Genomic DNA, 17,576 nt, shown 5'->3' on the forward strand with positions numbered 1-17,576 from the left:
CCAACCTTCTTTCATCTTCTTTCATCTTTGAACAGATGTGGTTCTTTCCAACAAAAGGATAGTGATTACTCTATAACTATGAAAAGGGAGTAAATATAATATGTAAGACATCACTTTTAGTGAAGATTTTTTTCCAAATATTAGCTTATCTGAGAAGGAAGATTTAGTTTTAGTGAAAGACAACACAGATATTTTTATGAAATTAATTATTTGAAGGTTTTACTTGCATAGGCATGCTAATGAAGTATATTTCTTCTAAATATACTTTCAATAAAAAAAGCAATCTTTCTTTTTATTAAAAGTATATTTAGGGCCAGGCGCGGTGGCTCACCAGCACTTTGGGAGGCTGAGGCGGGTGGATCACTTGAGGTCAGGAGTTCGAGACCAGCCTGACCAACATGGTGAAACCCTGTCTCTACTAAAAATAGAAAAATTAGCCGGGCGCGGTGGTGCATGCATGTAATCCCAGCAACTCAGTAGGCTGAGGCAGGAGAATCGCTTGAACCTAGGAGGTGGAGGTTGAAGTGAGCCAAGATCGTGCCACTGCACTCCAGCCTGGGCGACAGAGCGAGACTCTGTCTCAAAAACCAACCAACCAAACAAACAAACAAATATATCTATATATAATATATATATATATATAAAACAGCCAGATAAGAAACCTGTCCAGTGCAAAGAACTATCTGATGCTCATTACTATAACTGAGATATTATTCTCCAAAAACGGTTAAATTTATGTTCATGAGGTTTGAGCTGCTTTTCCTCAGTGGCTCAGGGCAAAGACTCCGGCGGAGATAGTGTGTGGGGCCCCCATGACTCCCTGGCCCACTCCCCTCTCAATAACAAGACCCTGCAGTTACTCAGATTGGGGGGTAGTGGGGAGTTCTTTTGATGTCCTGCAACTGGTGGGGGTGAATAAGGAGAAAGTGGGAACATTCATTAAGTGGTGAAGTATTTGTTGTTAATCGAGAAATGCCTTGTGAAGTCAGTTCTTGTAACCTTGGTTTCTTTTTCTTGCTTGACTAGTCTGTGTGAAGGGAATGGATACAGTTGATTGTACTGTAAATCTAAATGCATGTATGTAATACAGAACCAAAAAATGTCATTTTAGCTGTTTGGACAAAACGCCATAGTTTGAAAGCATATTTTATTTTAAATGATTAGCTCATAAGAGAAATTTGAATCAGAATACTAGAATGTTATGGTCATAAAGGATGGAGGAAATTATTGTTTATCTTAGTACCAAATAGAATAAATGTCAGCCCCTGCTACAGGTAAGTACCACATATAAGAATGTATATGTTACTGTAGGAGCTCCATTATTACATAAAATATAACTGTCTAACTACTGCTAGATGCAAATAATAAATTGGGGAGCTGCATGATTAAACATAATGCCTCATCTGGTTCCTCATAAAGCATTTTTTTCTTAGTTTATATTAAGAAAAGAAGTCCCTTGACAGGGATATGATAAAAATAAGCATCTTTAAGTTAAAAATGAAAATAAATATATTAAACATAGTATATGATGTAAGTCCATGTTATGTTTCAAAATTAAGAATAAGGCTTTAGAGTACAAATATTAAATAACCATTTTATCTTGAGAGGGTAAGGACTTATTGACAGAATGGGGTCCTTCTATTTGAGTAGAATCATTAATAGGTAGTTCTGTTTTATGTAAAAAGGTTTTGAAAGACTACCTAATTTTTTTTAAATAGATGCATGGTAAGTTTTTTAGTGTAGCAAGTGTTAGAAAAAGAACCATTTTTGTTTTATAATTTAAAATTTAAAATATTTATAATGGAAAAGATCGTTGAATGTATTAGGCAGTGCCTAAAAAGTAACAATTGAAGCCATGAATTCCTTCTGTGTAACTAAAATTGCACTGTGCTATTTTCAATTTCACTGAAAAATAAACATTTCAGTAATGGTATTTCTATATGGTTTTTACAAAGAAAAGATTTTATATTCTGTGATCTTTTAAGATCAAGTCGTAGTATGTTAGAGAAACGCCACTGAGCTGAGACCATTGTAGTACGCTCTCAGCTCAGTGTCCATGCCTGGAGAACGCCTCTTCAACGTCGCGTCACACCATCGTTTCTGTATCTTCATAGAGTCTTCACTGCTGCTATCCCCTTTTACCAAGATAAAGTTAAACCTCCAAAGAACCGAATGGAGGGACTTTTCTCACAGTCACCCGGAAATTATTTCCTGAATAGTTTGGACCTGGTACTGATCTTGGCTGCTTAAAGATAAAATCAGCTGAGACAAAGAAACTGTACAAAGGCAAAGATCAATAATGACTTGAAAAGCATTTTGAAAACTGGATCTTTGGGTTCTAAAATTTTATTCACCAAAGAAAACAGGAGTAAAGAAAGAGAAGAGAGAGAGACAAAAAAATAAAATCCTAGATAATTATAGAAAAGACCTTGTAAATACTACCAGAGGGAACTGGACCAAAGTGAGGACAGAATAAATGCCCTTCTTTCCAATGATAGGTGTTTGAATTGCATTGATAAATATATGCATTGGTCATTTGCAACTTCCCCTAAAGCCTGTTTCACAACATTTTATTGTAAACGTTTTCAATCAGAAAAGTGGAAAGAATTGTACAGTGAACACCCATACTCTTGCCTTGATTTTTATTTATTTATTTTTTTGAGACTGAGTCTCGCTCTATTGCCCAGGCTGGAGTGCAGTGGCACGATCTCCACAGTGGCTGAACTAATTTACACTCCCACCAACAGTATATAAGCATCCCTTTTCTCCACAGCTTCTCCGGTATCTGTTTTTTGACTTTTTAGTCATAGACATTCTGACTAGTGTGAGATGGCATATCATTGGAAGCCAGCTTACTTTGTGATGCCTTTCGAAGTGGTTTGGAGACATAAGTATACTTTACTCCTAAACATTTCCCCATGTACATTGGTATTTGTTTATGATTCTTTTATTTTGTTTTTTTGAGGTAGAATGTACACGTACTAAGATACACAGATCTACCCAAATCTTAGGTGTACTCATTCTATGATTTTTCACAACTGCATCTGCCTGTGAAACCCAAGGCTTTATCAAGATATGAACATATTACTCTAGAAAGTTTCTCTGTCCTTTCATAGTCAATCCCTACCTCCTGCAACAATGTTTTGACTTTTCCCCATAGATGAATTTTGCTTCTCCTAGAATTTCATATAGCTGAAACCATGCTAGTATCCTGTGTTTGTGTAAGGATTCCTTCATTCAGACATAGACTTTCAGTCTCCTTTTGATTCACCTACCAAGTGGGATGGGGTAAGCTCATTCTCTGGATTTCAAGTGGCTCAGCTGATTTGGTGAATTTTCACTTTCAGGCCTGTTTCCTGCCATTCTCAATCTTGCCAGCAACGCTGACATCGGTACCAATGCCACCTGTGGCGAGAAGGGGCCCGAGATGTTCTGCAAACTTGTGGAGCATGTGCCGGGTCGGCCCGTCCGAAACCCACAGTGCCGGATCTGTGATGGCAACAGTGCAAACCCCAGAGGCAAGTGTCGTGCCTTCGTTTCTGAAATTTCCGTGGGAATGTACACTTTGTGAAATGAGGACTGAGACTTCTATTAGGAAGCCATAAACATTGTGTTCACCTTCACTGCTCTTTGTTTCCACTAGCATTATGGTTTAGAACTTAAGAAATGTAAAGCAAGAGCTGAGAGGAATTCATGTTTTTTATTTTCTTTTAACAGAACGCCATCCAATATCACATGCCATAGATGGCACCAATAACTGGTGGCAAAGTCCCAGCATTCAGAATGGGAGAGAGTATCACTGGGTCACAATCACTCTGGACTTAAGACAGGTAGGTCAGGCCAGCACCATCGAAGAGTGTCTATGGGCTGCTCAACTGTGGTCTTCCAATGACTCTTGGGAAAGTCTGGCTTCTTTCTGAACACATTTACATTCTGGTCTATTTTCCACGAGGTGAAGGCAAGTGGTATACAGAAGGAGTCCCTGGTGCCATTTCTTGTCACTTTTATCATTCCCAGGTGTCTTTGGGGAGATGGGTGAAATTGCTTCCTTATGGTTGATGTTCTTTGAAGCTGTGTCAACAGGGCACACCCATCCATCCAGGATATGTCAGGCTGTTTGCTGGCTGCCGACAGATGCATGGGGAGGGAGGGGGGAAAACACACGTATTTCCTAACTTTTAGCTTACTGTCTTGCTAATGTCTTTGCGCAAGTTATTCTATGAGGATTATATAAGGCTAGAAGAAAACAAAACAAGACAGTGTTAAACCTCTTGACTGTGTCTCCCCTGCCAGATGCAGTCTGTCTGGGCCAGGTAAGCTAGAGTTGCCCAATACTAACTTAAGCAGCGCCTTCAGCATGAGTGGGGAAAGGGAAGGTATGATTGGCTCCAGCCACACTTGCATCCTCTTCCCTTGCTTGAAGGAAGGCCACATAGGAGGATGCGAAGAAATATGAGATGAGCCCCAGTTGCCCTGATGTTCCTGGGAAAGGAAAGGAGAGGAGAGGAGAGGAGAAGGGAGGGGAGGGGAGGGGAGGGGAGAAGAGAGATGGTAGGTGTTTTGGAGCCATTGTCCTGGTTCTGATTTGAGCTTTTCAGAAAAGCCATTGCATTAATTCTTATTTATTTCCATTCTCTTGTGTTAGAACTCATAAATTTCATGTAAAATATGAGATTGGTTAAGAGAGGCAAATAATTGTAATGTGCATTGTAGGATTTACATAGGAATTATGGAGATTTAATGACAATCAGAATTCTTTGAATAAGTGATAGTTTTAAAATGTGCAGGATTTTTTTTTTGAAACAAAGTCTCGCTCTGACACCCAGGCTGGAGTGCAGTGGCGTGATCTCGGCACACTGCAACTTCTGTCTCCTGGGTTCAAGCGATTCTCCTGCCTCAGCCTCCCGAGTAGCTGGGACTACAGGCTCCTGTCGCCACGCCCAGTTAATTTTTTTGTATTTTTAGTAGACGGGGTTTCACCATGTTGGCCAGGATGGTCTCATCTCTGGACCTCGTGATCCGCCCGCCTCGGCCTCCCAAAGTGCTAGGATTACAGGTGTGAGCCACCATGCCTGGCCAAATGTGCAGGATTTTAACAAGACAAGGTGATACTTCATATATTGATGTACAAGGAACTTGTGTTCTGTAATAATTACGGCAAATAAGGTAGCAAGATGTGCACCTCAGAAGACATTTTCCAAGTTCAGGTTCACAGTATTATGAAAGTAAAATAACACTTTTAATAGCTTTCAGGTGTAGGACATGAATTAATGTGACACTCCTTAATATTTTCAAATCCCCCTAAAGAAAAAAGAAAATAGCTTCTTTTTTCTTTTCTTTTTTTTTCTTTTTTCTTTTTTCTTTTTTTTTTTTTTTTGAGACGGAGTTTCGCTGTTGTTACCCAGGCTGGAGTGTAATGGCTTGATCTTGACTCACTGCAACCTCCACCTCCTGGGTTCAAGCGATTCTCCTGCCTCAGCCTCCTGAGTAGCTGGGATTACAGGTATGTGGTCTCGAACTCCTGATCTCAGGTGATCCACCTGCCTCGGCTTCCCAAAGTGCTGGAGTTAGAGGCATGAGCACCACGCCCAGCCAAGAGCTTCTTTTTTACCCTGGCCTTTGTGTTTGTCTCAGTTGTAAGAATGGTTCTCTGGAAGATTTTGGTTTTTCCCATTACCTTTCTAACGTATTTTCCTTTTTCTAAAGGAAAAAGTAAAACTGTGTTCATTATTAGGAATGTGGTATTACATGAGTTTGGCCAAATTAACACCTGGATATTTTACATATGGATTTCAAACCTCTGTAAGTCTATCCTTTGTCTTGAAATTTGTCATGCTTGACTTCATCCTGAAGGGATGGACTAAGTTAGTCTGAGGAATTCCAGAAGGCGGTCTCCATTTTAGATGTTTAAGGCATTTTTAAAAAATAAACATACACATGTAGTTATAGACTGCTTTAGGTAATTTTCAGTGTTTTAGGGTAGGCTTTTAAAATAAGATCACTTAAAATAAGTAGTATTCAGAAATTTCTTTACCGTTTACACAGTATAAAAATTCTGCTTGTGCTTTGTTGTTTTTTTTTTTTAAACAAAGCACATTATGCTTATATCTGATCAAGTCTTTCTCAGATTTTTTTATTTATTGAGCCTTTTTATTACAAATACTTTTGAATATGTAGAAAGCATATTACAGTGAATTCTGGAGAAATCATGGACTGCTGTCTAATACATTACAGACTAGGTGTTCTTGGTTCTCAGCTGAGAGACTACATCAGGGCACCAGCTTGGTCCCGAGACCTTCAGGATAAGGATGGAGGAAATACAGAAGCAGTTCCATTTGTGTATTAACTGTTGGGTTTTGGTGGCGTGATTTGGTGGAGATGCATAAAGTATGGTAGGGTGATATATACAAAGTGAAATGTGATAGCGTGAAGGATGTAGAGTACCTAACAAACTCCTCATGTTTAATAAACCTGAGTTTTTTTCCCTTTGTCATATTTCTAATACGCAAATTACTTTAGATTCCCAAAGAATCTTCAGATATCACCAAGGGAAATGTTAAACAAGGGCTTAATAGAATCTAATCACAGTTAGCTAACAGGATTAAGGAGTGCAGTTATGCAGATTTTGAGAAATTCATAAGTCAATAATTACTCTGTTTTTTCTGATTAGGAAATTAAGATGGAATCATCATAGAAAAATGGAAGATACAGATAAGCGTAAACGGGCAGAAACACATCATCTCTTCACCCTGTAGCAATCGCTAATTGGTATCTTGGAATATTGACTGTGTCATTTGCCTACAATTCTGTGCATTTAATAATGCTACGACAGTACTATTATGTATTACATACTTACTGCGCCAGACATTGTGCTATGCACTTGATGAGGATTATGTCATTGAATTCTCATAATCGCCTATGAGTTGGCTCCTGTTATTATCCCCTTTAGACAGATGACAAAACTGAGACTTAGAGAGTTTAAAGAGGCTTGCTCAAGGGTGAGACTCACTGAAGCTTAAGAGCCTGGACTCTGCATCATTGCACCACTCTGACCGTCCAGCTGAGACAGATTATGTGATATATAAATTCGTGTTTGAATGTTTTATGTAATTTTATATCATGAGCATTTCCCAGTATAACTAAAACTCAAGATTAATAATTGTTAAAGCTACATTAATAGTTTCTATATATATGGCTTACCCATCATTTGCCCAAGAATCCTCAGGCCTAACATTTTGGTGCTTTTTCTGTTATGGGTGATAACTTGAGCTATCGATGAAAAAAGGTTCATTTCGTACATATACCCATGAAATAATGCAGTGAATATCAATCACATTTGAGGTTTATATGACAAATTTATGGTTAATTTTGTTTTGAGCATCTTTTGAAAGAGGAATGTTATTAACAGCTACACATATAGGAACTTATAGATATGAATTATAGACTATTCAGCATTTTTTTCCTCATCCGTATTATTTCATCTGCTTTTCCCAGCAGTTCTGGAATGTGAATGATCTCCTCTTTGCAGGTACAAAAAATCACAGCACAGAGCAAGCGGGTCACAGGCTTGCCCGGGGTCTATAGCTGCACGTGCTCAGGCTAGGCCTGGAAACCAGGACCTCTGGTTCCCTCTACACCATGCCACGCTGTCGCCTTGTCTTTGGTCTCCAATTATTGTTTTCCTTTGTTCTGACTTTATGGGGAGACTGGCAAGAGCTCTTGCAATTCTCTCCTGATGTTGGGAGTGTTCAGATTCTATCCGCTTCCCTCTTCTGTTTGCCTGCTCAGTAGGGTCCTCTCCCCCATGAATCCAGTAGGGTATTGACACTTCTTCATGCTTTTGCAGTGGCTGATAGAATTGGGTGCTACCTAACCTTTTTTTTTTTTTTTTTTTTTTTTACGAAGAAGGAGGAAAATAAATCAGTATCTTCTCTTTTCCTTAAAAAGCTTTTAAACCCAGAGAACATTTCACTGGGAGTGAGGGTCAGATGTGTGAATAAAAATGTATAATGGTCTTTTAGAAGATAAGATCTGTTTTGTAAAGAAGGAAAGTTCCCTATGGCATTGAAAATAAAGCTGCCTTTTGGAGCCCTGCTTTATTTTATGTGTAGGTTTAATTAGGAAGTAGCACTTTGTTGTGGGAACATAATCACAGAGGGGCCTTTGTTTTATGCAAACCTTTAGACAAGAGCTGCTTGTTTGCTGGGTTTTGTAAAACCTCATTAATTCAGATGTCAGTTGTTTTTTTCCCCCAAATTTCTGAAAAATTGACCAGTACTAGGTGAGGTTTATTATTATATCATTCAAATATAAAGTGTTTATTAAGCACATCGACAAGGTCAACAAGAAAATAGGCAAATTTCACATTCTTAAGATAAAATCTTTAAAGATTTTTATTGCAAGAATTGCATGTAACTTGGAGCGTCTCATTACAAGTGAATTTTGGCTGTTCCTGAAAAGAGGTTAGGCAGAAACCCTTCCTAGAAGCACTCAGATAAAAATTACTTTTACTGTATGCTTGTTTGTACTCTAATGATTCTATTCCAGTTTCTATTACTTCATACTGGCCTCCACCAATTTCAGATATTAAGGTTTCTTGATTTGCTTGGTAAAATAAATAGATTGGAAGAAATCTTAAGCTCATCATTATGATTTGGAAGTAAGCCACCCTAAATTCCTGCCCTTCAGACATTTTTATCTTTGTTGTCATGTTTTCTGTGAAGCTGCTAACCTCAGAAATAGGTCTTTCTTTCGTTTTCACATTTTCATTACCTCGTTTTATTTTCTCATGCATAGCTTCTCTGCTAGTTATCTGTTGTGGAAGAAATCACTGTGAAACTTTATGGCTTAAAACAGCAACATTCATTTTATACCTTTCCTGATTTCGGTGGGGTCAGGATTTCGGAAAGGCCTGAGTGGGTATGTCTAAGGCTGCAGACCATGGGGGCTAAAGTTGGAGCAGCTTAGGGAAGAGGGTCTCTGGGGCAGCTGGAAGAGGGGGTTTGGGGAACCTGGGGAAGAGGGTGCTGGAGCAGCTGGGAGAAGGTCCCTGGGGCAGCTGGAGGCTATGTTCATGAGGGTTCAGGGCTTCTCTGTGTGGTCTTTCCACATGGGTGCCAGAGCTTCCTCACAGCATGGCGGCCTTAAGGCAGCTGGCTTATAGGGCAGCTTGGGGCAGGAGGCAGCAGTTGTGTCGCCTCTTAGACCTGGTCTCCAGTCACACAGTGCCAGTTTCCCTGTGCTCTATGAGACACCCGGTCACTCAGGTTGGCGGAGATTCAAGTTGGGAAAGATAGACCAGCCTCACCCATCAACCGGAGGAGGGGTGAAGAATTTGAGGCCTGTTTTAAAACTACTACTACCTTAGCCTTCTGAAAGGGTCTTTCTCTGGAAGGCTTTAATCTTTGCAGCCTTGCATATCTTATCTTGTAGGGGCCGCACCCCTGTCTTTAGGTGAGGTGAAGAGCTTATAGGAACCGAACAGGAATGCAGATACTGTTCTTTTCACAGTAAGTGAGCTGAATAAGTGAAAACAATTGAGGCCAGGCTTAGGAACAAGATGGAGTTTTGTTTCGTGTTAAGATTTGTATTTAAGCTTTCTCACTTATGTATTATTGGTGGGGGTTGCCAGATAGTCCAGGATAACCATTTTGCCATTTGGCAGAGCTCAGTTCTCTTTAGATTTTGAGTTGCCAAGGTTTGGCCGCACACTTTCAGTGTTTCTACCCAGCAGGACTTCTTGCATTGGGCCTGGGAGGATTCAGGGAAATCCGTGAAGACGGTTTTGCAGGATTGGATCACAATATGCTTTTCATATCCCCAACTGTTTTGGCATCAAAGTAAAGATTTTTGTATATTTATGGGAAAAGAGGGAAGTCCGTTCTGAAATTATTTCTTCCTGTTATATTGAAGCTGAAAAAAAAAGGGATAAGTTTTAATTTCTCAAGAAATTTTTCTTTGAAAAATATAGTGCAGTTTGGTGTCCATTCTAGCTTTTTCTTTTCTTTTTATGTATTGACTTAGCTTCTACTCAGATTGTAGCATTTCCATCTTTAAAAACAGAGCTGTAACAACATTTTTTAAAAAATGGCTTATAAAAACCTCAGCTAGATCTCAAAATATCTCTTGTGTTTTTAATGTCTTCAGTGGACCTTTTCTCTACACAGAACTTCCTTTATTTTGATGTACTGGTAACATATAATAGCAGAAACTTTTTAAACTGTAGAAAAATGTAAGAAAAAAGTTATTTTAAAAAATCCCCTGTGATTCTTACAACCAGGGGTGACCTTTTGCTCCATTGCATCATATCTGAGAACACTGAATATATTTAAGAAATCACGGAATCTCTGCCTTGTGCATACTGGGATCTCAGGATTCGTCGATGAACAAGACAATGATCAGATCCACGTTAAGCCCTTAGTGCAGAGAAAGTGCACAACACATGGTCGGTTCCTTCACTACGTCGGCTATTAGCAGTGATGAGCAGGTCACTTTCATTGCGTGTTTAAGGCAGGCCCCAGGTCTCAAGGGCCTTCTGGTCTGGTGGGGAAAAATAGGCTTCTACTGAGTGGCGCAGAGTGTGCAGGGGCTGGGAGCACACAGAGAACACATAGGAAGGACCACTTAGCAGTTCAAAGAAACAATGCGGGCTAGGAGTGGTGTCTCATGCCTGTAATCCCAGCATTTTGGGAGGCTGAGGCAGGCAGACCACCTGAGGTCGGGAGTTCGAGACCAGTCTGACCAACATGGGGAAACCCTGTCTCTACTAAAAATACAAAATTAGCCAAGCATGGTGGCACATACCTGTAATCCCAGCTACTCAGGAGGCTGAGTCAGGAGAATCAGTTGAACCCGGAGGGTGGAGGTTGCGGTGAGCCGAGATCACGCCATTGCACTCCAGCCTGGGCAACAAAAGCAAAACACCGTCTCAAAAAAAAAAAAAAAAAAAAAGACCAAAAAAAGAAACAATGCAAAAAGGACCCACTGGAGGAAGGGAGGAGGGAATACAGAAGGAAGCAGCAGGAAAGAGTAGGGTGGGAAAGACCTGGAAATTAGAAAACCTGGCGTGTCTGTGGAGCTGACATAGTACGTTCAGTCCTAGAATAAACATTTCCTTTCGTTTTTTGTTTTTTGTTTTTGTTTTTTTCTGTTTATTGGGATATAATTGACATATAGTGAAATGCACAGATCTTGGATGTATAGTTGGGTGAGTTTTGATAAATACAGACACTTGTATAAGCCATCCCCTTGTCAAGATATAGAACGTTTCCATCACCCCAAAAGGTTCCCCCACCCGCTTCCCAGCCAATTCCCCACTTGCTCTCCTCCCTCCCAGCAGCCAGAGGAACCGCTGTCCTAAATTTTTTTTGCCTGTGAGATGACTTCTTATCAATGGAATCACAGTGTTGTCTTTTTTGTGTCTGGCTTCTTTCTCCGAGCATGAGGTCTGTCAGATTCACATGCCGTTGCTTGTATGAGTGGCTTGTTCCATTCATTTCTGTGTAGTATTTCACTTTGTGGATATACCAACATTTATTTATCCACTGTCTTGCTGGGTATTTCCAGTTTTTGTCTATTGTAAACATGCTGCTGCGGACATTCTTACAAATCTTTCTGGATGTTTTCATTTCTCTAGGAGTGGAACTGGCCACAAGATATATGTATATTTAACTTTATAAAACATTGACAAAGCACAGTCCAGAAAGTGCCTCTAGTCAGAAAGCAAAGCAATCCTGGGCTCTTCTCCCGGGAGTCACTTTCCCGCGCTGCCTGCTGTCCAATATTTGAAACTCATTCTTTACATCCTGTGTCCAGAGTTCTAGCTGTTCACTGAAGGAGAGCCAGGTGGTACCAGTTTCTTCTTCATAGCGACCAGCAAAATGCCTGTAATAGTTTTTAATGGCAGAATGATATTCTATCATTTGGCTACACAATAATTCATTTAACCTGTTCCCACTGGGAGACACTTAAGGTGTTTCCAATTTGGGGCTATTCTAAGTTATGCCACAACAAACATTTGAATATTTTATGGCTGTTATGGTAATTTATTTTTTAGTGTCGATTCCAAAAAATTAGATTATTTGGTTAAATGCTTACATTTTTAAAAATGTGATCTTTATTGCCTTATTTTTTTCAAAAACATTGCTCGACTTATCTGCTCAGTAACAGTGACAAAGTGTGTCCCACAATTCCTTGGCAGTACGGAGATCAGAATTTTATTTTCTTATTTTTTTTTGTCCTTTGCTAATTGAATAGCAGAGAATTTATTTGTTTATAATGAGTTGTTACATTAGGTCACTGTACTGGACATATCTTTGGGAGCACTAAGCTAAAATAAGATGCTTAAACAATGTTTGGTTTATTATCTTCACATGTGTAAATTTTATGATTATTAATCCATTGAGGCAGCCAAATTGCTATAACACGGTGGTGACATTTTTAGATATTGAATATCAATAACAGAGGCTGGACAGACTTTTCAAGTCATATTCTAACCATAGAGAAAAAACTGATTTGACTCTAAGTCTCATTATTTTGAGAAGTGCCAGTTGTCGCAAGAATAACTATGGCACATGGGGAAATTGATTAAAAATCTGAACCTTACCTCTGTATTGTGCATTTTATAAAGTGCTTTCCTATTCATTATTTCATCTTATATGTACATGAAAAATCTGAAGAATGTGTCGATTTGTATCCACATCACTCACGAATATGCACTGGGATGTAGAGAATACATCCTCTGGATTTGTCATGTTAAGCCTAAATCATGGAAAACATTCAATGTAGTTTTAAAGTTCTCTGGACTATAGGAAATTAAAAATATATTACTCACCTATCACTACCTTTTTGTAGGGGATTTTGGTGATTGTGGAATTCTAACTCTGAAAGTGCTGGTTTTGGTGAGATGACCAGGCTGCCTAAGTGCAATGAAGGTGGAGAATTCTTAGTGACTGGGACAGCTGCCTGTTGATGCCAGTGCACCCCCTCAGACCTGTGGTCTCTTTGCAATTTGTATGCAGGCACTTAGAAAGCACTGACTCGCTCTGGCCTGTCCGTTTCGGAAATGAACCTGGGAAAACGGTGAGGTCATATTTAAACCTGCAAATAATTAGCTGGATGGCGTAGCTGTACAAACTGAGATAGCCTGGGAAATTTGGTAAAGCTTTAAAACTATTATACTTACTAGCTTCTGTTCAGCCAACTGGGCTGATTTTTGAGACAGAGTCTCACTTTGTCACCCAGGCTGGAGTGCAATGGTGTGATCTCGGCTCACTGCAACCTCTGCCTCCTCAGTTCCAGTCATTCTTGTGCCTCAGCCTCCCGAGTAGCTGGGACTACAGGTGCATGCACCACACCTGGCTAATTTTTGAATTCTAGTAGAGATGAGGTTTTGCCATGCTGCCCAGGCTGGTCTCGAACTCCTGGCCTCAAGTGATTCACCCACCTTGGCCTCCCAAAGTGCTGAGATTACAGGTGTGAGCCACCGCACCTGGCCCACATAAGCTTTCTTATCAGTTGAGAATTATTAGAACGTGTAATTGTTTGTTTCTGTGTTTTAAAAAAATTATAGACTATTTTTTAGAGAAGTTTTAGGTTTACAGAAAAATTGAATGGGAAGTACAGAGAATTCCCCCACACCCTTCTGTACAGGAGTTTTTGGATCAAATTTTGGCTAGTGTTTTTTTTTTTTTTTTTTGAGACAAAGTCTTGCTCTGTCACCCGCGTTGGAGCGCAGTGGTGCCATCTCAGCTCACTGCAACCTCCGCTTCCTGAGTTCAAGAGATTCTCCTGCCTCAGCCTCCTGAGTAGCTGGGACTACAGGTGTGTGCCACCATACCTGGCTAATTTTTTTGTATTTTTAGTAGAGACGAGGTTTCACCCTGTTAGCCAGGATGGTCTTGATCTCCTGACCTTGTGATCCACCCGCCTTGGCCCTCCAAGGTGCTGGGATTACAGGCGTAAGCCACCGCGCCTGGCCTTGGCTATTCTTTATCACCCTTTGAAGAGCAAGTGACTGATCCAGTGCAGTTTCAACAGTTTCTAAGACCTTTTCCTCCATAGTATTTACAAGACTATCATGAGAATTGTCAATATAATTTAAGAATGTTTACTTTACCTACTATTTAATGGTATGTAATCAGAAGACATTTATCTGTGTTCTTCATATGACAGAAGCACAAAAAAATGCCAGTTAAATAACCACTTAGTAGGTCTCCATTGGGATGAACAATATTTAGGATCATTTACAACTTTATCCAGTCTTGTATCAGTCTTATAGACTGAGCCAGGCAAGAAATGGGGCTGCCTGAGGTCACTGTGCTGTTCAGGAAATGCCACCAAGGAGAAAGCATTGTGTAAACAGTGGGTCTTTCACTGTAAAGCCCTGAGTTTGGGGCTCTGATTTTGTATTTTGTGAAGTATCATCATGCCTTGCCAGAGCTCAGAAAGAATGTGACCGAAATCAGGTCATGAGAAAGATAAGATTTCAAACATCCCCTCGGAGCTGTTTGCTTGACCTCCCCTGACTTAATTGGTTTCTATGGAGTTGGCCCCTGCCGAGAAATACTACATTCCTACTCATTTGCAACTTAGACAGCTCAGTCTTTCACAAGGTTGAAGCTTCATACCATTCACTTTTCATCTCTTTTTTTTTGGAGGGGGTGGTGTTGTAAAATATGCATAACATAAAATTTGCCATTGTAACCTTTTTTTTGTATAAAAATGGCATATTCTTTATTTTGCATACTTTAATTTCAGAACAAAATAAACAAAAAAAAATTTACAATACACAACATCCAACCCTGCTGTCACAGTAGGGAGGGAATGGGGGCTTGACACCTCGTTTCTTGCCTTCAACACAAGGACAGGAGAGAAGATAACAATAGACATCAGCAGGGGGAGCCAGATGGGACGGGGCACTTGAGGCTGCCGTGGGAGCCATTTTAACCATTTTTAAGTGTGCAGTTCGGTGACATTAAGTACATTGTGCAACCATCACCACCATCCATCCCCAGAACTTTTTCATCTTCCCAAATGGAAACTCTTTACCCCTTAAACACCAACTCCACGTTCCTGTCTTCCCCCAGCCCCGGGTAGCCTCCATTCATCTTTTGTCTCTGAATTTGATTACTCTGGGTAATCAAGCTTACATAAGTGGAATCGTACTCTGTTTGTCCTTTTGTCTGGCTTATTTCACTTAGCGTACATAATGTCCTCAAGGTTTATCTATGTTGTAGCATGTATTACAATGTCCTTTCTTTTTAAGACTGAATAATATTCCATTGTATGCATAGACCACACTTCGTTCAGCCATCCATCCATTGATGGATACTTGGGCTGTTTCCGCCTTTTAGCTATTGTGAATAATGCTGCTGTGAACATTGGTGTGTATGTGTGTTTGAGTCCCTGCTTTCCATTCTTCTGGATGTATACCTGGAAGAGGAATTTCTGCATCATATTGTAATTCTATGCTTAATTTTTTGAGGAGCCACTGTACTGTTTTCCGTAGTACCCGCACCATTTTACATTCCCACTGCATGTTTTAAAAAAATAAACAAAAGCCTTCCTATATATTATGTATCCTACATATTTGGATATTCTCTTTTAAAAATAAGCTTTAAATATGATGATTTGTCAGGTAGATACTCAATGAAGTCAGATGTGTCTAAAGAAAAAGGAGAATCTTCAAGTAGAGTATAGACCAAAGATCCATATAAAAAGTGAAATTTTACACACACACACAAAATAATACTTTCTCATCTCTCTGGTGCTGAAACTATCAACGATTCAGCTGGATTTAGTGCCCGAAGGAAAGAACACATAATTATTGTTTCTGGGTGTTGTAAATGTATAACTAACAGGTTAATGTTTAATGGAGTTCGTTAAGTACGGATTTGCACAGCTTTTCTGGGCAGTATCACCTGTTGGATTTTCGAGGCTTAATGATTAAGGGCCCCTTTTACTGTCATTGGGTGTGATACCCGTGTGTTTTCTCATAATAAGGCATGAGAAGAAGGGATGCAAGCTGTAAGCTCTTCACCATCGCTCCATCAACTGGGGCAAAAGCAGGTCAATGTGAGGACTAGGAGAAGAGGTGAAAAGAAGTTGAGTTTTTAGCCAGAAATTCTCTGGGACGGAGGCAAGAGGGGGGAGGTGTGGGCTTTGAGGCCACGTGGGAGAGAACTCTGCACTCTTCCTACAGTGGAGAGAGGGATCTGATCAGAGCTGGAAGGCCCTGCTTGGCCTCTTTGTGTTTTCCTTCTCACTCACGTTTCGACCTTTTAGAAAACCCCGTAAGACCCATTCTTTTATCTCTGCTCTTGTCTCTTGGTGTTTACAGTCAGCACCACCATCTCTCATGATTTCCAGGCACCAACATCCAATTCTGTGACCTTCAGCCCTGGTGACCCCGTAGCTCCTTGGGTTCAGGTCCTGGGATGGTCTAAGGGTTTTACCACGGCGCACAAAGATCTGTGTGCTGGCCCATGGCCCTGACCAGGCCCACGCTGGCTCTCTCCTGCCGTCTCTGCACTCCTTCCTCTGTGCTCTGCCCTCAGGGTTCCACTCTGTCCTTCTTTACCTTTGCTCCAGTTACCTGGACATCTCCCATCTGGCTTCAGAGATACCTTCAGGGAAGCCTTCCCTGACTATCTGCCTTCTCCAGACTTAATGGGTCTTCCCACGACACCCAGACACTCTCGTAGCCTCCGCCCTTCTCCCTGGTGACTTGGTCAGCCTCTGGCTTTCCCACCATTGGGTCACATAGACCTTCCATCCGCTGCCATATTTGTGGCACCTGGCGTAGTCCCTGTGACAAAGCAGATGCTCAGTTAATGATGACTGGACGAAGCTGCAGTGAAAAATTGTTAGTGGGTGTCCCTTGTCCCCAGTCTCCTGTGTCCCTGTGGAGTGTTCCTTTGCTCACCCCTCCCCTACCTGTCCTCAAGGGAGGAGCAGTCATTGTCCTCACTCGGGGACAGCTGACTCTCTCCCCCAGGGCATGTGTGCGCTCTTCTTTTCCTGTGCAGGCTGTTCTCTGATGCACAGGTTCTGGCCCACAGGACAGAGCTTCCAGGGTGGATCCACAAGCACCCGCTCAGGCTGTGACGCAGGAGGGAGTGTGTTGAGCAGGCCTCTGCTGCGCCCATCTACACCACATCCTCCGGTTTGCTTTTTTCTGGAATATTGCAAACTGCTTTTTCCAATCTTCATGACAGATTTCTGAGCCTACTTCCACAGCCAGAAGAGGAAGGAAGGGATGCCATTCATTGCCACCGCCGTCCCAACACGAACAAGTGGGGAACTGCATTTTGGAGAAAAGCCTAGTGTGATTTCAAAGGCGAAGATACTCCTAGGTGAAAACTCAATAGTTCCGGCCAAGGGAATGGTTAGGAGTTGGGGACTAGAAAAGGTGCTTTTTGGATTTCTCAGGTCTGAGAATGGCCTATAACTGCATTTCACAAGTGGGTTTATATCATTCTAGGGGCACTTGGCTGTCACGTGGATCTTACAAGGTGGGGAAAATAAATGAAGATCCCCACCAAGAGCATTTGGTGACATGTCTGGCTGTGGTTTTG

General features: G+C 40.9%; 1 protein-coding gene across 1 annotated transcript in view; it reads left to right on the top strand.

Moving 5' to 3' along the window:
- The window catches only part of LAMA1 (laminin subunit alpha 1), a 172,319-nt gene that overhangs the window by 35,843 nt on the left and 118,900 nt on the right, over nt 1-17,576 (top strand). The window contains exons 2-3 of the mRNA XM_025365118.1: nt 3,348-3,518; nt 3,718-3,830. Coding sequence (XP_025220903.1) covers nt 3,348-3,518; nt 3,718-3,830 — 284 coding nt within the window. The remainder of the gene's footprint in view (nt 1-3,347; nt 3,519-3,717; nt 3,831-17,576) is intronic.

This window comes from Theropithecus gelada, chromosome 18, assembly GCF_003255815.1.
Source record: "Theropithecus gelada isolate Dixy chromosome 18, Tgel_1.0, whole genome shotgun sequence".
Classification (NCBI taxonomy): domain Eukaryota; kingdom Metazoa; phylum Chordata; class Mammalia; order Primates; family Cercopithecidae; genus Theropithecus; species Theropithecus gelada.